The 19948-nt window shown below is 44.3% G+C and overlaps 1 protein-coding gene across 3 annotated transcripts in view; it reads right to left on the minus strand.

Annotated features, from left to right (window-relative positions):
• The window catches only part of ABCA1 (ATP binding cassette subfamily A member 1), a 147246-nt gene that overhangs the window by 89954 nt on the left and 37344 nt on the right, over nucleotides 1-19948 (minus strand). For all 3 annotated transcript variants that reach the window (XM_055350364.2, XM_004048392.5, XM_055350365.2), the window contains exons 3-5: nucleotides 17582-17675; nucleotides 12898-13039; nucleotides 11510-11628 (exon numbers count right to left, since the gene is read on the minus strand). In XM_055350364.2, the coding sequence (XP_055206339.2) occupies nucleotides 11510-11628; nucleotides 12898-13039; nucleotides 17582-17675 (355 nt within the window). The remainder of the gene's footprint in view (nucleotides 1-11509; nucleotides 11629-12897; nucleotides 13040-17581; nucleotides 17676-19948) is intronic.

The raw sequence follows: 19948 nt of genomic DNA on the forward strand, positions 1-19948 counted from the left end.
GAAGTTACTGGAAGTCCCTAGAATGAGGGTTGAAGACCCTGAATGGTAACAAGTCCCCCAAAGAGCCAGTGCAGCCCCAGAGGGAAAGGATGTCCTGGTCACACTGGCCAGGGTGTGGAAGGGCACAGTCAGCCTGGCTTTGAAGCTCAGAAGGAAATGGAAGATAACACTAAGACATAACATTGACCCAAATGAATTTTGGACCTGAACAGAATGAGAAGAAGAAACAAAGAACCAACATCAGAAAAAGCAAGAAGATAGCTGAGATGAAAACTCTGCCTGAAGACCAGAGAGGCAGAAAGATGAGAGAGGACAGCTGGAAGACAGAAGGAGTGAAGAGAAGGTAAGAGATAGGAAGTATGAAGAAATAGAGTCCAGAAACAGGAAAGACTACATCAAACAGAAGGGGCAGAGAGAAAAAGAAAAGAGAGTTTGAGGCATTCAGTTCCCAAGGATGAGCTCGTCTCTCACTGAAAAAAGGGACCAGACACTTCAAACACCACACAACATGGGACTAGAATCAGCCTGCAGGGCCCTGAGAAGTCCAGGCACAAAAAGAACGGAAAAAGATGAGTTTACAAGTTAGGGGTGAGATTCTTCCTAAGGCTGGTCTAGGGCAGAATTAACATACACAATGTATAAATAGTTTAATTTTTTTCTAACTTTTAAAATTAACAAAATTTATTAAGGGACATAGTAGTGCTTTGTGGGCACAGAAAAGTGACTCATATTTACCAAGCATTAGGCACACTATTAGCATTATTTTCCAGAATCTTTAAGAACAGCCTATAAAGAAAGGTATTATTATTATTCTCATTTTTCAAATGAGGAAATAGATCTGGAGAATATCTTGCTCAGGGTCATAGAACAAACAAGTGGTAAATTTGAACCCAAACAGCTTTGACTGCAAAGCTTTGGTTCTTTCCACTATATCAGCAATTTAATGAGATGTTTTAAAAATGCTTCATCATGATTTTGGCCTCAAAAGCTGGGGATGGCACCTATGCTTCCTAATGTTGGAATAAGCAACATGGCAGCATAGTGTGGGGAGAAAATGCTAAGCCTGGGAGTCAGACAGACCCCGATTCAATGTACAACTTTACTCTTTAATCTTGGGCAACAGACATTACCCTTTTGAGCCTCGGTTTCCTCATCAATGAAATGGAGATAATAATACCAACTTGCCCCTGCTAGTGCTGTTTGAAGCCTTCAATGTAATAATATATGAAAAATGTAAAATGGTATCATTATCTGGTGCAACTTAGTCTGTTGAACAGTGTTGCACTGAGATTGCCTTTTGGTGCCTCAATGCAACAGTGACAAGAGGACCAGAAATGGGAAAGCTTTCAATGAGAAACAAACTGGACTCCCAAATTGCTCTTTGCCACCCACAGAATAAATAAACCTTATGCTGGAAAAGCAGGAGACACGCAACACTGTTCTTGATGTTAACAATTCAAAACTTTTAAAGGCAGTCTGATATTTGTGGGGGTACATGCTGTTCTGTAATCGAACGCAATTGTGTTTTCTATTCTTGTCTGAGTAAAGCTGACCTTTGATTTGACTTAGTTCACGTAATATTTCAACATTGCAGTGGAGCGTTGCTCCCCACCCCCACCTGCTTACAGCCCAGCTGGGCCCAGGCCCTTGCCCTGGATGGAAATCAAAGACCTGGTTTCTGAGATGCAGCCTGGCTTTGACAGGTCTGGGAAAACTCATGGTAGTGGAAAGGTTTCCAAATATAAAATTCTAAGGCCTCAATTCAAAACTTTTGATAAGTGCATACATACAGAACGTGAATTGCAATCACCTAAAGATTTCAAAGAATTTCCATTTTGATGATATAATGTTGACACATGTATCACCAGATCTCCCAACAAGATGACACACTGAGGTTCCACAAGGACAGAAAATATAGTCTGAGGCTGTAACTTCAACTTTAGCGGCTGCCTGAATGGGTGAGGGGGTTCAGACAGAAAATGAGAAGTGGCTGTGAGTCACAGGATGTTCCTTCTAGATGGGCCTTGGGAAATATTCCATTGGTGCCTGAAGCCAGGAAGTGGAGTGAATCTGGCATTTCTTTCAGAAGCCCTCTTGTCTCCTTTCTCATCCCAGCCAGCCCATGCCCCATGTCCTGTGACTTTAGGGAAGCTTCTGGCTACCCAGAGCTGCTCTCTTTAGGATATAACAACAACAAAGCATGAGAAACTGGAATTCTGGTCCTATTACTGCCCCTTGCCAGCTGTGCTTTCTTTCTCTTTTTTTTTTTTTTTTTTTTGAGACAGAGTCTCGCTCTGTCGCCCAGGCTGGAGTGCAGTGGCGCTAACTTGGCTCACTGCAACCTCCGCCTCCCGGGTTCACGCCATTCTCCTGCCTCAGCCTCCCAAATAGCTGGGACTACAGGCGCTCGCCACCACGCCCGGCTAATTTTTTGTATTTTTTAGTAAAGACAGGGTTTCACCGTTTAGCCAGGATGGTCTCGATCTCCTGACCTCGTGATCCGCCCGCCTCGGCCTCCCAAAGTGCTGGGATTACAGGCGTGAGCCACCGCGCCCGGCTGTGCTTTCTTAGGCAAGTTACTTGGCCTCTCTGAACTTCAGCTCCTTCATGTGTGTATCCCCTACATTTTATGATGATTGTAAAAATGCAGTGAGCTTAAGAACAAGCCTGGTACCTATGCTAGGCCAGGCACTGTACTAAGTGCTTCCCCTTATTCATCCATTAATTTGCCACAATAGTCCTGAGGGAGGTAGTATTGTTATTCCATTTGAGGAAACTGAGGCACAGAGATGTATGGAATTATCTAAGGTTACACAGCTGATAAGCATCAAGCCAAGATTTGAACCTAGGCCATCTGGCTGCCAAGTCTGTTTTCTTAACACGAAGGTATATTTCCCAGCGAATATTTACAAGATGTTAATTTTCTATCCACTTCCCTCAACTCCCTGCCACAGCCAACTATCTTGCCATGTCACCAAAGCCACCCTGCTCCCTGGAGCTCATGTCTTTTTGATTTTCAAAAATCAAACCAGAATCAAAGGTCCACCCCATTGAGTCCTTAGTAATATCAGTACATCTGACAGCCAGAGAGGCATGACCCTTTTCCCTAAGTAAAATCTAGTATAACCCTGGGGACTAATTTCCAAAAAGATTAGTCAGAGCCATATCAGAAAGGCCAAACAGGCTGGGCATGGTGGCTCACACCTGTAATCCCAGCACTTTGGGAGGCCAACGCACCTGAAGTCAAGAGTTCAACATGGCAAACATGGTCAGGAGTTCAAAGATGGTCAGGAGTTCAATCGGCCAACATGGCAAAACCCCGTCTCTACTAAAAAATACAAAAATTAGCCAGGCATGGTGGTAAGTGCCTGTAATCCCAGCTATTCGGGAGGCTGAGGCAGGAAGAATTGCTTGAACCCGGGAGGCAGAGGTTGCAGTGAGCCAAGATTGTGCCACTCCACTCACTCCAGCCTGGGCAACAGAGTAAGAGTCCGTCTCAAAAAACAAAAACAAAAACAAAAACAAAAAAAAACAGGGCTGGGCGCAGTGGCTCATGCCTGTAATCTCAACACTTTGGGAGGCTGAGGCAGGTGGATCACAAGGTCAGGAGTTTGAGACCAGCCTGACCAACATGGTAAAACCCCATCTCTACTGAAAATACAAAAATTAGCAGGGCGTTGTGGCACGCGCCTGTAATCCCAGCTTCTCAGGAGGCTGACGCAGGAGAATCGCTTGAATCCAGGAGGCGGTGGTTGCAGTGAGCCGAGATCACACCACTGCACTCCATGCACTCCATCCTGGGCAACAGAGTGAGACTCCATCTCAAAAAAAAAAAAAAAAGAAAGGCCAAACAAGCCAGATTCATGCCATGAACATAAGGGAAGTGGCAGCTGAGCCACTGACTCCACACAAAAGTGCAGCTGAAGGGAGAGAGAAACTCCATACTCAGTCAGGATGGCAGGCTGCTGCCCCGGATCTCTCTGCCAGTCCTGTCCCTTTCCGCCCCTTGACCTCAACAAGGTGATATGTCCTCCAAAGGGTTCATCTCCAGCCCAGTGACAAAATGCCCAAAGATATTTCTTATCTTTCCCTGGCAAAATCCTTATAAGCTTCAGAGAGCTCCACATCCTTAAAAAAAAAAAAGGTATTTCAGAATCCCCAAAGTCAGGAGCCAAAGTAGGCCAGTTGCAGCCCTAGTCCTCACTGGAGAAGGCAAGATAAGGAACTCCAGGCCATGGCAGAGAACCATGTAGGTTGTGCACTATTCAACTCAAATCATCACAGTTCTCATGGAGAGTGCCATTCACATGGACCGCAGTGTGTATGTACCCCCAGAAACATGTGACTTGTCAGCCCTAGGAACAGCTCGAAAGCCATCCCTACCCGTTCTAGGCATATTCAGCAGGTCTAGAAAATGATCTTTGCGGTCCCACGAAACACTTATTGGGCTTCTGGAGTTAAAAGGTACTGGTGTGGCCATAACTTTGGACAGGGCAAGACACCTGCAGAGCTAAGATCTTGCTTGACTCAGAAGTTGCTGAGTTCCATGTACAGTAGAGAGAGGCTACCTGGCTTCCAGCCACACCACAGAATCCATAGCCCTGCCCACACCATTTGGGTCATGCCAGCTAAAAAAAAAGATGGAGAACTTCCCCAGATGCCCCACAAGTCTAGGAATTGTTTCCAGACCAGCATAAGCAATGGCAAGGCTGAGGGATTGGCTATGGGGGATGTAGCAGTGGACAAGAGCCTCGCTAAGTGTGGAAACGGGGAACAGAGGGAAGCTGGGGAACTTCTCAGAGGGGATGTGAGGACGCCCTATCCCGGGAAGGCAAGAGGCTTCAGCTCCAGCATATGCACTTCCCAACTATAAGCCAAGTAGGACGTCCCAACCACTGCAAGGAGGTACCTGCTCAAGAGGGGACTGTGTCCACAGTGCAACCTGGAGTTGAATGAGAGTCTGTAGTCCAGATTTCAGAATATGTGAGAGGAGCAGGCCTTGGGACCAAGTGGATGCCTGAGTGGAAATGTTCAATAGGAAGCAGGCTAATGAACCCATTAGGTATCACTAAGCAATACATTTTAAGTAGCTGAAAAGGAAATACACAGTAAAAATAAGACAGCAACAGTCATGATTCTCCCACCCAGTCATGATTCTCAGCAGCAACAACCCCATCAGAAAGGCCTTAGCTTGGGCCAGTCTGCTTCTCAGCCCACCTAAGAATGCCAGATTCACCAGAGAGGGGGCACAGTGATGGCAGGTGGCTTGGAGTGGGGAGTGAGGATGACTCCAGGGCAAGGAAGGAAGCTTTGGAAGGGGAGCAGTGCTTCTTGCCCCACCATGCCCTGGCAGGAGCAGATGCAGGTGGGGGCCTGAGGCTGACACAAGTTGGTAGGGGGCTCTCTTTTTAAAACAAAATAGTATTTTTTAAAAATCTTACTTTTGCAAACCTTACAAAAACATACCACTGTGTAAACATATTGCTAAGACCCCCAGAGAGGACCTTGAAAGGAGCTATGAAAAATAAAGTAAATATTTTTAGCTTCCCAGTAAATCTACCTTAGGCCTCTGGGTTCATGGCTGCCCTTCCAGAAAGCTCTGGGAGGCAATTTTGTGAAAGAAAGAAGGCCAAGACTTTTTGAAGAACTTCTGTCATCATTATTATTCGTACGCTCTGTTGACCTGGGTTAACACAAGGGAATAAACTATATAATACAATTTTTTAAAGCACTTTTACTTGACCCTCACAATACCCTGTGAAGTACAGGTATTTTATTTTCTCCCACCTTCATTCCACAAAGATTCACTAATGGCTCATCATGCACCCACTACTGTGCTGGGGCTTAGGATGGAACCATGAGCAAGGCGCCCACCTTGCCCTCAAGGGGCTATAGTCTAGCAGACAGCCCACATCCTTGGGTAGTCCCAGGTGATCCCCCATCCAAGTACTGACCAAGTTTCTGGGCTGAAGCATTTTCTGGTTGTTTCACCAAAGAAAGTTCCAATTTCAAGGCAAAGAAACTTAAGGCCCAGAGAGGCCGAACAAGTGGCAAAGGCCAAACAGTCAGCCAGGAACAGAAGGGGAAGCAAAGCAACTCGAATTTATTGTGTGTCAACTGTGGGCTATGAGCTTCACTATCAGTCATCCACAGACATCATCTAATTTAATGCTCAGTGACCCTCAGGGCAGCTAATCTTCAGGTAAACTCTGGGCCAGAAAGAATCAACACATGCCCAAAGTTCACATTTCATGAGGGATGCAGCATGGATTTCTTCCCAAAATGAATCTTAATACAAAACCCCACACTCACTCTTATACCAATGTTTTCCAATCTTCAATCATTTACAAACTACTCTCACAAGTTTTACCATATTCACAGAAAATGTTTCTTTTGAATTAACTTTAATTATATCTTTCCTGTTGAACATCCTCCTAAGCAATAATTTCCATGAAATTGCAATTTGATGTGGGTTAAAATTAAAAGTTCTCATCCACGTACTGCCTAAAATCATCCCAGATACCACACAAAACTCACCCAGAGAAACACTTATCTCTGCCAGTCTGTATCTCACAGAGACAAAATACAGACATGTCACTTTCCCTAGGGTTTCTGAGGATTTATCCAATTTTTACATCTGAGTTGCAGTCACCATAGGTATTTAAGATGAATGAATGCTTCTCACACTGCCTTGCAAACATTAATTAATTTAGCCACCACACCACTCAACTTGTGTGCCTGTACTCTGGTTTAGGAAGAAAATAATAAAATGTCTAAAAAGTTCCAGTGATGAGAAAAGTGGGTGAGGCACCCTGTAAGACTCCCTCCTTGGATTTCTTATTAGGATGATTTCAAGGATAATTAAAAGATTTGTCCACGGCTTAATTCCTGAAATGGGAGTTCTTCCCAGTTGAAAGATTATTAAAACAGCACAATAGAGCACTGTAGAAGGAGAACTGTCTGGAGCAGCAGGGGGGTTTAGCCGTGATTTATTCCCAGAATATCCCTTCTGTGGTTGTGTAGACTTGGGACAGTCACTTCCCCCTTCTGGGTCAGATTCTTCTCTAGAATAGAAATTCCATATGGAGAGGGGCCATATTTATTTTGGACACCTCTGTGTCTCGGCACTTAGAACAGTGATTGGCATATAGGAGACGCTCAATAAATAAGGGTTGAATGACTGAATCAACTAATTTATCTATAAATGAACTAACTGGTCTCTAAGGTCTCTTCCAATAAGTGGAAATAAAATGACGCTCTAGCCAAGGAAATCATGAGAGTATTTGAGTAGAGATCCCCATATCTACAAATCACCTGTGGATAGTCCAGCGAATTTAGTAGATGCAAGCTGAAGGGAAGAACAAGATAAACTTTCCAACTGGATCACAGAAGCAGGAGCCCAGTGGCCCAGCACTGATTACAATATAGGCCTGAGTGGTAGTGTCTACAGAATCAAGAATCACTTGAACCCTGGAGGCAGCGGCTGCAGTGAGCCAAGATTGCGCCACTGCACTCCAGCCTGGTGACAGAGCGAGGCTCTGCCTTAAAAAAAAAAAAAGAAAAGAAAAGAAAAAGGAAATTAGTGGTGTTTTAAGGCAGTCTCCTCCACTAAGATCAGAAAGTCTGCTTGACGACTTACCCCCATCAGCCAGTCTATTTCAACTGCTGCATAAATTGCAAGGCAGAAGAACAAGGCCAGGTGCTCAGAAATGCATCACTGTCTTAGAAGAATACTGGCTCTCATGTATTGGGAATCTACTATGTGCCAGATATTACATTAGGTTTTATAGTTTACATTTCAAGTTAGCTGCTATTTTATAGTTGAGGAAAAAAGGGTCTACAGGGGTGGTTAGTCTCCACTGGACTGATCCAAGCTTCAAGTCTTTGTCCCACAGTTATCGATGACTGGAATGAGGCCAAAGAGAGTTGTTTATCACATCTCTAGATGACGAGAAAGGAGTAGCAGATATAATACATGGCAAAACCAGAATCTAAAATGGTTTTGGGAGGATGGGATGGCATAGGGAATCTAAACATGTAAAATAGAAAAAAGACATTTTTCCCTTTAGTTCAAAAAGCCAACAATACAACAAAGAAATGGAGAACATGTAACTTGCAATTCTGCCTATTTAAAATAATCACAATTTTGTCTGAGTGCACATGGAATATGAGTCAACAAGGTGACGTGAATGCCAAAATGCCTAATGCAATCTCAGACTGCATTAACGGAAATGTAGCACTCAGAACAAGGGAGGCAAAAATCCCTTCCTCCTCTGTGCCAGAATACTTTCATAATTTCCAGTAAACTTCAAGAAGCACACAGACATACTGAAACACAACCAGAGGAGAGGCAGAAATGGGGAGGAAAAACATTCCATAAGAGGAAAGGAGGCCATTTCGCCTAAAAAATCATGGACTTTGGGAAAACAGGGAAAGAAAAACATGAGAGCTGTCTTCGACTATTTCAAGGAAAATAGAATTAGACTTGTTCTCTAGAAAGCATAACAGGGTGGTGAATATTTTCTAACAATTAGAGCTGTCAACACCCAGAATGAGCTACTTAGTGAGCGGTAGGTCCCCGCCCTGGGAAGGTGGGTGTGTGGTAAAGGAGGTGAATGAGGACAAAGCTCCAAACCAGATCAGCTTCAAGGATCCTCCCAGCCCTGGGAGAGACAGCACAGGGGTGCCAAGCTCATCATGCTGTGATGGGGTGTCAGTGCAGATAAACACAGGTCTCTAAGTGGGGATCCATACAGACATATGCCAGTCTCAGCTTCTCTCCAAAATTGACAGAGTGCTATTGGCGATCAGCAAAAAGTTGGCCAGGTGCAGTGGCTCATGCCTGTAATCCCAGCCCTTTGGGAGGCTAAGTCAGGAGGATCACTTGAGCCAGGAATTCGAGGCTGCAGTGAGCTCAGTGAGCTTTAAGTGCACCACTGCACTCTAGCCTGGGTAACAGAAAGAGACCCTGTCTCTAAAAAAATAAAACTAAACATAAAAATAAATTTAAACAAATAAATAAAATAAGTAAATAAAAACAAAATCAGTAAAAAGTTACTGATTTCCTGTAGGAAAAGGCAGTGTTTCTGTGTATTTCCCCCTATACTGAAGCCCGTTTTGTGCTGCAAGACAAGCAAAGAAAGAAAGAATTTAAGAAACACCTGCAAGGCAGAAAAGGGGACATACTGCGTGAACAGAGAGATGTGAAACAAGCACCAACATAATAATACACTCAAAATCTAAGGGACCTTCTCTCCTCAGAGCTGTGCACACAACTGTAGGGTTTTTAGACACAGATTTGGCTTCTTCACCACTTAACTCATGTCTCCAATTTCTCAAAGAAGGCCAGGCATGGTGGCTCATGCCTGTAATCCCAGCACTTTGGGAGGCCTAGGGGGGCAGATCACGAGGTTAGGAGATCGAGACCATCCTGGCCAACATGGTGAAATCCCATCTCTACTAAAAATACAAAAATTAGTTGGGCATGGTGGCGCATGCCTATAGTCCCAGCTACTCAGGAGGCTGAGGCAGGAGAATCGCTTGAACCCAGGAGGCAGAGGCTGCAGTGAGCCAAGATTGCGCCACTGCACTCCAGCCTGGTGACAGCGCAAGGCTCTGTCTTAAAAAAAAGAAAAAAGAAAAGAAAGGAAAAAGGAAATTAGTGGTGTTTTAAGGCAGTCTCCTCCACTAAGATCAGAAAGTCTGCTTGACAACTTACCCCCATCAGCCAGTCTATTTCAACTGCTGCATAAATTGCAAGGCAGAAGAACAAGGCCCGGTGCTCAGAAATGCATCACTGTCTTAGAAAGAATACTGGCTCTCATTTATTGGGAATCTACTATGTGCCAGATACTACATTAGGTTTTATAGTTTACATTTCAAGTTAGCTGCTATTTTATAGTTGAGGAAATTAAGGCTGAGGGGTTAAATGGCTTGGTTGAGATGTCACCACTCCAAAAATATCATAATTCATATTCACTAAGTGCTTCCTATGTGCCAAATACTGTTTTTAAGCAATTACATGTTTTATCTCATTAACAGGTAAGAAGAGGTGGCTGAAAGGGTGCTAACTAACCTATTCACAAAGTCATGAAGCCACAGGGTAATGTATGCTAGCACTTTCCTCTGCACCACGCTGTCTCTTGCTACAGAGGTAAAGGAAATATCCCCAGCTGTGCCTCTGGTCAATCAGCAGGGGCTCTCCAGTAAATAAGGAAGGACTGAGGCTTTGATCAGGGGTTGTTGCTACCTTTCTGTCTCCCGCACCAGAAGAAACATCCATGTGCAAAACCAGGACCTGCAGGTCAAGGAAACAGCATCTCGATCGCCTGGCTGCACAGCCAGGAGTTGTCTAAGTGGACACTCCAAGCACAGCCATACCTCTCTCTGCTGTGAAGCAGCACCTCCTCCATGCCACCCCTAAGACAGCTTTGCTTCCCTTTGTCATCAGGTCCCACATTGCCCATTGCCTCTTTTACTGCCCAAGGAAAGCACAGTTCTGTAGCCTTAAAAAAAAAAAAAAAAAAAACTCAAATCTGAGTCTGGTTTAAACTCTAGAACTTTATCATTTCTTCTTTTGCCAAATAGAAAACAAACTGGTAGGCCTTTCAGCAAAGGCCAGCCAACTCCATCCCTCCCTAAACACCAAACGGAATAAAAAGCACTTCCCTGGAGCAGTGGCAGCCATTGATCCATGATGGGGAGGAGTAATTTATCACTGACATTGTTTAGAACCGCCGGCGCATGATAATAATAAAATGCAGACCAGCTTTTATCGGCTTCATTATTGCTTCTACATTCTCTACAGACCATGCACATGCCATTACTGGCTGCACTCAGCCAGCTGCTCCCACCAGCCTCTGTCCCCTTGCCAGGCCACTGCCTGGAAGGCTGCTCTGATGCTATGGCAGCCAATGCCTCAGTCAGCAAATGCCCACTCCTCAGATACCTCCTGGGTGGCACACAAGAAATTGCCTGGATACTTACCAGATCAGAGGTAAAGATTTCACTTTTTAAAGACAACAAGTTCAAGTGCCCATCAGACTAATTGAAATGATTAGGGGAAAATGAATTGCATTCTCTTTTTAGAAAGAAGTGCTTAACTTTCACTTATCCATATCAACTTACAACTGTAATTGCTCTTATATGCACAGAAATACTCTGTCTATAAATCCATTCACTGCAACCATATGGCCAACTCCAGAAAAAATGCAGTTGGCAGCAATCTGCACCCCTAGCTGTCCCTAAGGCCAAGTCTGTAATATTCTTCTCTGGGGACTTTTCTTCTGTCTTCCCAGAGAAGATTAGTACATCACTGTCTGTGGCAACCAGCTCCCCTAGTTTCTTCACCAATGCCTCCTGGAGAGGGGCCCCACAGGCCAGCCACCAAGGAGAAAAACCCCTTGGGGAAGATCTAATGGGAACAAGCCCCAGACACCTGGGCTACTCTCTTTCCCTGGTGCAGGTCAATTTCCAATTATAAACGGATGCACAGAAGGTTTTTACTTACTTGAGCTGAATTTCTTGATCTGCTGTAATGTTCTCAGAACTTTGCGCATGTCCTTCATGCTGGTGTCTTTCTGGCTGTATAAAAGAAGCCTCCGAGCGTCTGAGAACAGGCGAGACACACTGTAAAGGGTGCAAGAAAAGGTGAAAGGCTCTAGTTAGGCCAACTGCCTCTGCTGCTTTACAAAAGTGACTGCCAAGTGCATACAACTCAGCCTGGCTCGCAGGTCCTCCACAGGCTGGCCCTAACCCACTCCCATGGCTCCCCACACCCAGCTCCATTCATCACCATGTTCCCTCCCCCACCCATCATCACTGCCCCAAATGCCTTTCTCCATTGGTCTACACACCCAAATCTTACCACCCTTCAAGGCCCGGCTCATCATGCATGTGCACACACATGCATGCACACACATGCCCCCAGGGCCAACTTATCCATGAGGCACAGTAGGCTCAGTGGCCTGGGCCTGGGATACTCTTAAGGGCATATTAGAATGTTTTAATTTATTTTAAAAGCAGAATTAAAAGTTAATACACTAAAAATGTATGAATAATCATGAATCTGGTCTGGATTGTATTCATCTTTATACCAATGCAGTCATGAAATATAATTTTTAATATTTGTGCATGGAAGGGGCCCGTGGAGGCTACAAAGCCAGTCTAGGGTCCATGAACATGACAGTGTGGCCCTGTGTGCCGCAGCTGCAGCTTCCTCAGGATTGTCCTGAGCCACATCCCATAGTCCTTAGTCCGTCCTAACTCACATCACGGTCCTGTGCATTTGAAGAATCCTCAATGTCTCATTTGGGAGACACTTATTATGCCCATACTTATGTCCAGGCACTGAAGCCAGGAGCCAGGAATACAAAGGGAAGGGGCAGCATCCTGCTTTGCTCAGGGAGCTCACACTCAGGGGAGAAAGACCTGCAGACATTGTAGTCTGATGGGGCAGTGACAGAGGTGAGAGAGGTGATCTGATGCAGAGAAGACAGAACTCCCCTAGCCTTGGCTGTCAGCTTCTTACGGGCAAGGACCCTTCCAGCATGCATCTTTGTGCCAGCCCCTACCCTCTAGCTCCTAGAGCCAGCCCATTCAGATGCACGTCTGCTGAATGATATCATTAACAACATATAGTATATTCCAAAATAGCTAGCAGACAGGACTTGAAATGTTCACAACATACAGAAATGATAAATACTCAAGGTGATGGATACCCCAAATACCCCAAATTCTCCAAAATTCTCCCTTCCCTCATTCTGCAGACTCTATCACACAAGCATTTACAAAAACAACTTCACTTAAATCCAGCCATTCAAAATTCTCCAGAGGACAAGAAAGGAAGGAAAAGGATTAACTGACAAGTTTGGAAAGAAAACCTGATCTGATACTTACATGGATTTGTTAAAGTTTCCAACAACTCCGGGAGCCTCCCCAGGAGTCGGGTAACGGAAACAGGGGTTGTTGGCATTACAGATAATCCCCTGAACCCAAGGAAGTGTTCCTGCAGAGGGCATGGCTTTATTTGGAAAATGGCCTGTTGAAATCGAGGAGTAGAAAAACACAGGGAGAAACATTAATTCTCTGAAGCGATTTTGAGGCTCCATTTATACAATGCTTCATGCCAAGTCTGTCCGTCCCATTCCCCACATCCCAGAGACCTGTCTCTTCTGAATAAATCTGACTCTTAGGTGGAAACTTGGCCTCACATGCCATTCTTAATCTAGTGGACATCATCTGTAGAATGGGGTTCATGATACCAGCTTTGGAGAAGTGATGAAAGGGGTCCTAAGCAGAAAGTCCCTGGCGTCCTTAGTTCCTCTTTGACAGCCAGCCTTAGCTCTCAGACATAGAGGAGACTTGGGGATGCCCTAAGCCTATTTTTTCATACTCTAAAGAGGTAGCTATGGTAAGACGAAGTGGGCCAGGCACGGTGGCTCGCGCCTGTAATCCCAGCACTTTGGGAGGCCAAGGTGGGCGGATCACCTGAGGTCAGCAGTTCAAGACCACCCCGGCCAACATGGTGAAACCCTGTCTCTACTAAGCATACAAAAATTCGATGGGCTTGGTGGCAGGCGCCTGTAATCCCAGGTACTCTGGAGGCTGAGGAGTCCTCTGGAGGCTGAGGAGGAGGAGAATCGCTTGAACTCAGGAGGGGGAGGTTGCAGTGAGCCAAGATCGCACCATTTCACTCCAGCCTGGGCGACAAGAGCGAAACTCCATTTCAAAAAAAATAAAAATAAATAAAATAAGATAAAGTGACTGACAAAGAACACTCGCAAAGTCAGCTGGCGTGACTGGGAGTAGAACCCCCATCTCCATGGTCCCAATCCAAGCCTCTTCCTCACACCTGCGGTTAGATTGGAATTTAGCTCATCTCAAACCCCTCTGGTACTCTCCTCAATCTGCCAAACATTTGTCAGTTTCACCTCCTCTGCCAGCTATAAAGCTCCTCACGGGCACCTGAAAAACACACAGGCTTGGGGTCTGATGTCATCTGTGAAGCTTCGGGGGTTTTGTTGTTATTATTGTTGTTTTGTCACTACTTAAAACAATGAGGCCCCATGCACTAGGTCATCCTCTTGCTCTCCTCTTTCTTTCTTACAATGAGCTTCTTACCAAAAGGATGATGGGACATATTTGGGCTTGGTCCTAGGATTCGGTCTGGCACAGTTTGGTTTGTGGCCGTAATACATGGATGCTGCTTATGAGGATCAAGATTAATAGGCCCTGGACAAGGGGCTCTTAACCCAAGGACCTGTTCAGGTATGGACAGAAAGGCCAGAGCTCCTGCTTCTATCATATTCTCAGGGCTATTTGTGACCCCAAAAGAGTTCACAGTTATCAAGAACCACAGCTCTAGGTGGTGAAGAACAAGTAGCTTCACAGGCTTTGGAGTCAAACCAATTGGAATTCACATCCAGTCCCTGCAGCTTGCTAAGCAGTGACTTTAGCCAAGTCATTGGCCCCATACCCTCAGTTTTCTCATCTGTAAAATGGTGATAAAAGTACAATTAACTTCACAGAGCTGTGGTGAGCATCACATGAGACCTTGCAGGCAAAGCGTTTTTGCAGAGTGCCTGGTGTAGGACAAAGACTCAACAAATGAACCTATGAGGATTTTCCAGGCACTGTGGGAGTGAATCTACCACAGCACTTACTCTGCTATTGCCCAGCAGGAACACTCCTTCCATCTCACAGCTACCACCTCCCTCCAAAGTGGGAACCTTGTTTTATTCATCTTTTTATTTTCACGCAAATGGGCTGAGAAGTTAACCCAAAGTCAGGACTTGCTGCACTTTGCATTTCAATATAGGGTCTTTCTTTCTTTTCTATCCATACTCCAACCAGAGAGGCAACATCCAAAGCAAGGATGTGATAAGATCTGATCACTGTGGCCACCCTCTGCAGGGACTCTGGCCTATTGAACATTTACACAGTTAATCTCCCTATCTTCCTGTTAATAGTTCAAGGAAAACCAAACAAGGCCCCTTGCCTAAGTCAGCTGCTCTTCATTCAGGGAGATTTATGTAACCCAACCAAATACTCAAAGGACCAAAAGATTCTCCCCTTTCAATGCCAGGAGACACTGGCACTGTAGACAGACTGGCATAGGTGAAAAGCAGCACAGGGCAGTGATGGTGAAGGTATTTCAGGTTATCCCTTAGCAGGGGCGGCAAAGGCCCTTCCTTGTACGTTGTGCCCCATCCTATTTGCAAACAAAAGTAGGATCAGGACTAGGCAGTGGGTGCACAGGAAGACAAGTAAATAATATAATGGGCTCTCAGGACCCAGGGAAGTTTTTAAGACCTTGATAACTCTGGTTTGAACTGGGGAAGATTTACAGAGAATTTCACACCAGTCCTTTGTTCCTAGGGACAAGACACCTCTCCAAGTTTCACCTTAACTTTTAACTCTGCTCTTCCAACTAGGTCCCTGGAGGGTGATGAGAAAAGAAGGTAAGGTTGCAAGAAGTGCATGGATATGGCCGGGCATGGTGGCTCATGCCTGTAATCCCAGCAGTTTGGGAGGCTGAGGTGGGCAAATCACCTGAGGCCAGGAGTTCGAGACCAGTGTGGTCAACATGGCGAAACCCTGTCTCTACTAAAAATACAAAAATTAGCCAGACGTGATGGCACATGCCTGTAGTCTCAGCTATTTGGGAGGCTGAGGCAGGAGGCTCACTTGAACCTGGGAGGCAGACATTGTAGTGAGCGGAGATTGCACTACTGCACTCCAGTCTGGGCAACAGAGCAAGACCATCTCAAAACAAACAAACAAACAAAGAAGTGCATAGATGTAAGGAAAAGTCTCATTTACCATCTGTATATACAAGAATTTCAGAGCTTTTCTGAAAATTTATGATCTGGAGTCAGAGGAATCTAGGTTAAAACTCAACAATCTGCCCAAGATCACAACCTCGGTGAAGGGCAGAGGCAGGATACAAACAAACCCCAACTTGTCTGATGCCGAAGACATTTGCTATTTCCACTATACCATCTTGCCTGCTTGTAATCATTCCAGAAAATCATTCGTCTAGTAGATGAAAAAACTGAGTTTGCCCTTGAAACTTATACTTCAGTGGTGCTTGGCATAATGCTTAAATAAAATCTAAAATGTATTTGCTCATCAATCAAAAAAATCTCTTTGGGGTTCCAAAAGAGAAAACAGAATTATCTCACAGGCATATAAATTGTGTATAAATTTCAGTTTATGCTTTTTTTTGAGACAGAGTCTCACTCTGTTGCCCAGGCTGGAGCGCAATGGCGCAATCTCGGCTCACTGCAACCTCAGCCTCGCAGGTTGATGCAATTCTCCTGCCTCAGCCTCCCCAGTAGCTGGGATTACAGGTGTGTGCCACCACCCCTGGCTAATTTTTGTATTTTTAGTAGAGACGAGGTTTCACTGTGTTGGCCAGGCTGGTTTCAAACTCCTGACCTCAAGTGATCCACCCACCTTGACTTCCCACTGTGCCTGGCCCGCTCTTTTCTTTTTTGATGAAATCAGGAAATCACGTCTCAGAAAATGTTTCTTGAGGGGTGTGTGTGTGTGTGTGTGTGTGTGTTTAATATGACTATGTGTGATGTGCATTAGAAAATCAGCAAGTAAATAACTGTTGCTATGTATTGTGAGAAAGATGGGACCAGGCCAAGAAACACAATTAAAAGGTGGCCCTGGCCCCACTGCTTTCCTGGAAGAACAGTATCTCATAAGCTTGTGGGTCTTGTAGGGGTATGGACTGAGCTGCTTAGTGGTAGGAAAAATCACCAGGGCAGTGAAACTGAAGTCCCAGCTACATTTCCCAGCTACGTAAATGTTGATCCTTTAGATTTGGCCATTTCTGCAGTGTCAATCCACCCACTGAGCCCAGCCCTAAGAGAAAGACTGTGATTGTAAGATGATACACTGACAATAATAATACGAGGTAGGTATTACTATTCTCTGTTTAAAAGAAACTTAAATCACTTGCCCAAGGTCATATGCTTAGTGAATGCTGACACCAGAATTCACACCCAGATAACCTGACATCTGGAGCTTGTGTTGTTAGCCACTACTGTATTTTCTATGCTCACTGTAAAGGCTATTATCAGAATACATGATTGACAGTCAGATGATCTGAGTTCTATTCAAGGTTGTTATGAGAATAAAATAAAATAATATTAGTAAAACTGAGAAGTTCTACACAAATGCTGCTTAAAATTCTGTGTTCCATGATTTGCAATGTGTGATTAAGACATATGCATATGGAAAAGACTAGGTGTTAAGGCATTATCTTAAATGTGCTTTTAATCACCACTTTCTAAAATTATCAGTAAAGTTATTCTATTTTCATGATTTAAAATGTGTAAAAGAGATGTTGTCTACTGTTATAATTACAATTATCACCATTCATTAGGACTGAAAACAGTCTCCTGAGTTCATGCCTTATCAACAAATTAGAAGCCTAGGTTTTCTGATCCAAAGCATGTGTGATGCTTCCCAAAGACAGCATCTTTGGAAAAGTCCAATTTAGCCCACGTTAATTGCCTGGATTTTCCCTGCCATTGGTGAGTCTCAGGCAACATCCACAGTTACTTACATTCATGTTGTTCATAGGGTGGGTAGCTCAGCCGAACAGAGATCAGGATCAGGAAGATAAATAGAGGCCAGGCCACTTCCAGCAGCAGCTGACACTGAGTGGGAAATAAGATAGAACACTGTAAATTTAAAAATAACATGGATGTCCAATGCCACTGGGATCTGGGAAATCCACAGAAAACTTCATTTACTAATTAATCAACTTCTCCAGTCTCTCCCACCACTCTCTAAGCTTTAACAGAACTGTTTGGAGTCCCAACCTTTTAACATACCATTCCATATACCTCTGTGTCTTCCCTTAGGTAAGGGAAGATGCTTCCTATCCTGCTTTATCTGGTTCACTTCTACTCATTCTTCAGGATTCATCATGGCATAATTTCCTTTACTAAAATCTCAGCCTGAGCTAGAAGCCCTCCTCCTGTGCTACTCCAGTAACCCAGGCACACTCCTCCTGTAGCATTTTCCTGGAACTCCTGAAATCATCTGTTTCTGTTGCTGGCTTCCTCAGCACATTGAGCACTCTGAAAGCAGGCACCCATCTGTCTGCATTCCCAGCCTTAGCACAGTGCCAGGTATGTGGTGACTATGTTGAGAGGAGAGGACCAGGCCAACCTGCTGTGCTAAATACACACAACCCTTGCTCCTCTAATTGCACACAAAGCTGCTCCCTATGGGGCAGAGAAGAGGGCTCTCAAAGACAATGAAAATTCACACATAGCTCCACATTGACCTGTGTGCACTCGGGACTGTAAAGAGAGAGTGCAAAGTCCTTCCCCATCTGTCCAGGTCTGGTCACCATCTTCTCCAATGAGTTAAAAGATCATTGAATTTCTAAGCAAGCATGATACACTGGTTAAAACAATGAGGTTTCTCCAAAGGAAAACCCTGCCTCAGTGAGTTACCAGGCGATAAATTAGCAGAAGACAAGATGGAAATCACTAGACACAATATAATTGAGCCAGTAGTGTTCAGACAACTAGTTACACTGCCTGAAGTCTATCACCTCTCCCATTCCTTTCATTTCTATATTCCAACGTTGTAATCAAGATAAACACCAAAAAGCCCAAAAGAGTCACAGGGCCTTGTGTTTAAGAGTAATTATAACTTATAACTGTGGCTTCAGAGTCACACAGCCAAGAGAATACTGGTATAAAATCCCTTTTTGTCTTCTTTTTTTAAAAAAAGCAAAAGATTGGGCTGGGCACAGTGGCTCATGCCTGTAATCCCAGCACTTTGGGAGGCCGAGGTGGGTGGATCAGCTGAGGTCAGGAATTCGAGACCAGCCTGGCCAACATGGTGAAACCCTGTCTCTACTAAAAATACAAAAAAGTAGCTGGGCATAGTGGTGGGTGCGTGGAATCCCAGGTACTTGGGAGGCTGAGGCAAGAGAATCGCTTGAACCCAGGAGGCGGAGGTTGCGGTGAGCTGAGATTGTGCCACTGTACTCCAGCTGGGGCAACAGAGAGAGACTCCGTCACAAAAAAAAAAAAAAAAGCAAAGATTTTTTTTTTTTTGAGACAGGGTCTTGCTCCATCGTCCAGGCTAGGGTACGATCTGGAGATCATAGCTCACTGTAACGTCGAACTCTTGGGTTCAAGTGATTCTCTCCCCCAGGGCGCCCAAACTGCTGGGATTACAGGCTTGAGCCACTGCACTGAGCCAAAGCAGAAATTTTTTCTTGATCTTCAAGTCCTTATATTTTTATGGAAAATTTGAAAATAAGAAAATACAGAAAAGTTTAAAAAGGTAAATATAAATCACCTTAATCTTACCTCCCAGAGATAATCCCTAGTAAACTGAAGTAACAATGGATCTCTGTTAATATCTTTTGTCTTTTTTCATGCATACATAAATAATATTTTTTCTCTACAATACTGAGACTATGCAGCATATATACTTTTGTATTCTGCTTTTTCATTTAACATCATACTGGGAGAGCACTTCCCATGACATAAAATATACTCTTAAAACATGTCCTGTAATGTCTACTTGATATTCCACTCTATGAATAGATCATACTTGAACCTTTCTGCTAGGTGCTCGTGCTTCAGATTGTTTTGGGTGTTTTTATTTATTTATTTATTTGTTGTTTTATTTCTGATATTTTTTAAAAAAGTTTTTTATTTCCAAAGACCTTTGATATGGTTCTACATTAAACTCTTTTTAAAAATCTTTTTGGCGATGGACGTGGTGGCTCATGCCTGTAATCACTTGGTGAGGCCAAGGCAGGCGGATCACCTGAGATCAGGAGTTGGAGACCAGCCTGGCCAACATGGTGAAACGCTGTGTCTACTAAAAATACAAAAATTAGATGGGCGTGGGGGTGTATGCCTGTAATCCCAGCTACTTGGGAGGCCAAGGCAAGAGA

The sequence above is a fragment of the Gorilla gorilla genome, chromosome 13 (assembly GCF_029281585.2).
Source record: "Gorilla gorilla gorilla isolate KB3781 chromosome 13, NHGRI_mGorGor1-v2.1_pri, whole genome shotgun sequence".
Taxonomy (NCBI): Eukaryota; Metazoa; Chordata; class Mammalia; order Primates; family Hominidae; genus Gorilla; species Gorilla gorilla.